Source organism: Carcharodon carcharias, chromosome 27 (genome assembly GCF_017639515.1).
Source record: "Carcharodon carcharias isolate sCarCar2 chromosome 27, sCarCar2.pri, whole genome shotgun sequence".
Lineage (NCBI taxonomy): Eukaryota > Metazoa > Chordata > Chondrichthyes > Lamniformes > Lamnidae > Carcharodon > Carcharodon carcharias.
In genome coordinates, this window is record NC_054493.1 from 4,386,005 (window position 1) to 4,390,477 (window position 4,473).

Here is a 4,473-nt window from a genome sequence, read left to right on the forward strand (position 1 = left end):
TCTCTCTCTCTCTCTCTCTCTCTCCCTGTCCTCACCGCCTCTCTATCTCTCTCTCTCACACTCTCTCTCTCCTCACCGCCTCTCTCTCTCCCTCTCCTCACCGCCTCTCTCTCTCTCTCTCTCTCCTCACCGCCTCTCTCTCTCTCTCTCTCTCTCCAGAGGCAGTTTGTTGTGCTCTATGGGAATGGAGGCTCGGACGCCTCCCAGAAGCTCGGTGAGGGTTACTGGTCCTCGCTGAAGACCGTGGTGACGGGAGCCATAACAGTCGGTGCCTTCCTCTCTCTGGGAGCCTTCTTTGGCAGCAAGTAGCGGACTGAGAAGCCGATGCCGGGGGCGATGGTGGTGGGGGCCCTGAGTACATCACCCCCAGGAACCTTGGACAATTGATTCATCCTCCATCACAATGGTGGACAGTCGGGTCGATGTCCTGCGATTTCCACTCCCTCCTTCTGCTCTCTCCCTCTCTCTGCTCTCTCCCTCCCTCTGCGCTCTCCCTCTCTCTGCTCTCTCCCTCCCTCTGCGCTCTCCCTCCCTCTGCTCTCTCCCTCCCTCTGCGCTCTCTCTCCCTCTGCGCTCTCCCTCCCTCTGCGCTCTCCCTCCCTCTGCGCTCTCCCTCCCTCTGTGCTCTCCCTCCCTCTGCGCTCTCCCTCCCTCTGCGCTCTCCCTCCCTCTGCGCTCTCCCTCCCTCTGCGCTCTCCCTCCCTCTGCGCTCTCCCTCCCTCTGCGCTCTCCCTCCCTCTGCGCTCTCCCTCCCTCTGCGCTCTCCCTCCCTCTGCGCTCTCCCTCCCTCTGCGCTCTCCCTCCCTCTGCGCTCTCCCTCCCTCTGCGCTCTCCCTCCCTCTGCGCTCTCCCTCCCTCTGCGCTCTCCCTCCCTCTGCGCTCTCCCTCCCTCTGCGCTCTCCCTCCCTCTGCGCTCTCCCTCCCTCTGCGCTCTCCCTCCCTCTGCGCCCTCCCTCCCTCTGCGCCCTCCCTCCCTCTGCGCCCTCCCTCCCTCTGCGCCCTCCCTCCCTCCGCGCCCTCCCTCCCTCCGCTCTCTCCCTCCCTCCGCGCTCTCCCTCCCTCCGCGCTCTCCCTCCCTCCGCGCTCTCCCTCCCTCCGCGCTCTCCCTCCCTCTGCGCTCTCCCTCCCTCTGTGCTCTCCCTCCCTCTGCGCTCTCCCTCCCTCTGCGCTCTCCCTCCCTCTGCGCTCTCCCTCCCTCTGCGCTCTCCCTCCCTCTGCGCTCTCCCTCCCTCTGCGCTCTCCCTCCCTCTGCGCTCTCCCTCCCTCTGCGCTCTCCCTCCCTCTGCGCTCTCCCTCCCTCTGCGCTCTCCCTCCCTCCGCGCTCTCCCTCCCTCCGCGCTCTCCCTCCCTCCGCGCTCTCCCTCCCTCCGCGCTCTCCCTCCCTCCCGCGCTCTCCCTCCCTCCGCGCTCTCCCTCCCTCCCGCGCTCTCCCTCCCTCCGCGCTCTCCCTCCCTCCGCGCTCTCCCTCCCTCCGCGCTCTCCCTCCCTCCCGCGCTCTCCCTCCCTCCGCGCTCTCCCTCCCTCCGCGCTCTCCCTCCCTCCCGCGCTCCCTGACACCCCCCCTTCCTCCCTCTCCTTCCTTCCCACACCCCCTCCTTCCCTACTGCGCCCCCTCCTTCCCTCCCCCTCTCTCCACGGGCCCTCCTGGTTGGTCGCTGGGCGCAGACAGGGGAGAGGGATGGCGGTGGACGTTGGGGGAGGTGGTGAGCCGACTCGTCGGGCTGTTGGGTTGGTGCCAACTCCGGCCCTCGCTGACCATCGAGTCGGGAACCCTCCCCTCGCGCCCCTCCCTCTCCCTCTCCCCCTCCCCCAAGGACAGGGGGTTGGGGGGGGGGGGGGTGTGGTCACGCACTTTGACCTCGGGGCTGACCAGGAGTGGGTGGTCGGTAAAGGGGGTGATCTTTTGAGAATTGGGGGAGCCTGGCCCCCGAGACTCTCAGACCACAGCTTTCATGGCTAGTCCAGGCTTTCCGCTTATCTATGTATCGAAGATCGTTCACCGTCGGGTTTGTGGACCGTGTCTTCATCTCTCCACAACGCACATCAGAGCGCGATTTCGGAGAGCAAGCGGTGAAGAGGGATGGGCAGGAGGGACATGTCCGCCTCTGTCCATCGGCTCTCTGAATGTTACACTCTGCAGGTCGATGTTCCTCAGTAAAGTCTCTCTCAGGGAGATATCTGTACACTGACTGGTGTCTCTCAGTCCCCTCTCTCTCTCTCAGGGAGATATCTGTACACTGACTGGTGTCTCTCAGTCCCCCCTCTCTCTCTCTCAGGGAGATATCTGTACACTGACTGGTGTCTCTCAGTCCCCTTTCTCTCAGGGAGATATCTGTACACTGACTGGTGTCTCTCAGTCCCTCTGTCTCTCAGGGAGATATCTGTACACTGACTGGTGTCTCTCAGTCCCCTTTCTCTCAGGGAGATATCTGTACACTGACTGGTGTCTCTCAGTCCCCTTTCTCTCAGGGAGATATCTGTACACTGACTGGTGTCTCTCAGTCCCTCTGTCTCTCAGGGAGATATCTGTACACTGACTGGTGTCTCTCAGTCCCCTCTCTCTCTCTCAGGGAGATATCTGTACACTGACTGGTGTCTCTCAGTCCCTCTCTCTCTCTCTCAGGGAGATATCTGTACACTGACTGGTGTCTCTCAGTCCCCTCTCTCTCAGGGAGATATCTGTACACTGACTAGTGTCTCTCAGTCCCCTCTCTCTCTCTCAGGGAGATATCTGTACACTGACTGGTGTCTCTCAGTCCCCTCTCTCTCTCTCTCTCAGGGAGATATCTGTACACTGACTGGTGTCTGTCAGTCCCCTCTCTCTCTCACAGGGAGATATCTGTACACTGACTGGAGTCTCTCAGTCTCCCTCTCTCTCTCTCAGGGAGATATCTGTAAACTGACTGGTGTCTCTCAGTCCCCTGTCTCTCAGGGAGATTTCTGTACACTGACTGGTGTCTCTCAGTCCCTCTCTCTCTCAGGGAGATATCTGTACACTGACTAGTGTCTCTCAGTCCCCTCTCTCTCTCTCAGGGAGATATCTGTACACTGACTGGTGTCTCTCAGTCCCCTTCTCTCTCTCAGGGAGATAACTGTACACTGACTGGTGTCTCTCCGTCCCCTCTCTCTCAGGGAGATATCTGTACACTGACTAGTGTCTCTCAGTCCCCTCTATCTCTCAGGGAGATATCTGTACACTGACTGGTGTCTCTCAGTCCCCTCTATCTCTCTCTCCTTTATTAGCAACTTGTAATGTCACGGGATTCAATACAGACCATCCCAGCTCTCCATTTTGAACACTAACCATTTAAGGCATTTAATCCTGTATTTTATTTCCAATCTCGCTCAGTTGCAATCCTCCCATCCCGCATCCACCCCCCACCCTTTTCTCCTGAGGCGCCTGATTCATTTTAACCATTGTCAGGTTGATATGTCAACAGTTGTCGCAATTTACTTTTTGCTATGTAAACAGTCACGCTGGAGTTCAGGCCTCACGCTCTGTCTCTCAAGTCCCCCTCTCTCTGCCTCCATCTCTTCCCCCCACTCCCCTCTCCTTCACCTGTGATGTTCTCCAAACCGAAACACTAAGGCGACTCAAAGCGAACCTGACCCTTCAATGCGAATTTACTATGTAAACAGTCACGCCGCAGTTCCGCCCTCCTGCCAGCGAGGGCGCTGCAGCAGTACCACCCAGGACAAGCAGCGGACAGTTGCACAGCCTGACATGATGGCATTGGCCGTTCTAACAGCAGGCCTGGCAATTTCCAACGCAGCTATATATGCATGTATGTGAATATACATACAATAACGGCGGAACTGCGAGTGACTGAATTATTGACGATGGGATTGGCCCAGATGACTCTTGGTGCCCCCCCCCCCCCGAACCTGGGATCGAGATCCTCAATGCCAGTGTGCAGTGCTAGGAGGGGTTGATAATGCACTGCAAGTTTTGTAATTTAAAACAAAAATCCATTTCATTTATGCCCAAGCAACTATCCCAAAACCCTTTGCGCCGGAGGGCAGTGGGTAATGCCTTTTTGGTGATGTCACGGCCGGGGCAGCCAATGGCGTGCACCGGAGTGCGGGGTGGCGGGGGGGTGGGGGGGGGGGGAAAGGAAACCCTTCAAACACCCGGCGTGCCTCCCTCCCCGTCCCCCGGTGCAAGATTCCCTATGTCAACGCAACGGCGTCACGCTGCAGTTCCGCTCTCCCACCTGCAGGGGGCAGGAGTGCCAGCTCCTGCACTGCGTGACGTGTTTACATAGGAAATCCCAGTTGTAAACACGGATGTGGTAGCTGGGTTGAAATAGGTGGGAGGTGGGAACGTCGGAGGTGAGTTCAAACGATGGATGTTTGACTGATTCACCTGGTGCCTGGTATTTGTCTTTTGCCTGTGGGACACATCCTTTTTAAACTGAAATAAATGATTATTTTTGTGACTTAGTTCGTACTGTGAAGCTCAAACTATGCCCA

The 4,473-nt window shown here is 58.6% G+C and overlaps 1 protein-coding gene across 1 annotated transcript in view; it reads left to right on the forward strand.

The window, feature by feature from the left end:
- Window positions 1-559, forward strand: part of LOC121270584 (bcl-2-like protein 2) — a 17,991-nt gene extending 17,432 nt beyond the window's left edge. The window contains 1 exon segment of the mRNA XM_041175957.1: window positions 160-559. Within this exon segment, the coding sequence (XP_041031891.1) occupies window positions 160-309 (150 nt within the window). The 3' untranslated portion in view covers window positions 310-559.
- The last annotated feature ends 3,914 nt before the right edge of the window (window positions 560-4,473 follow it).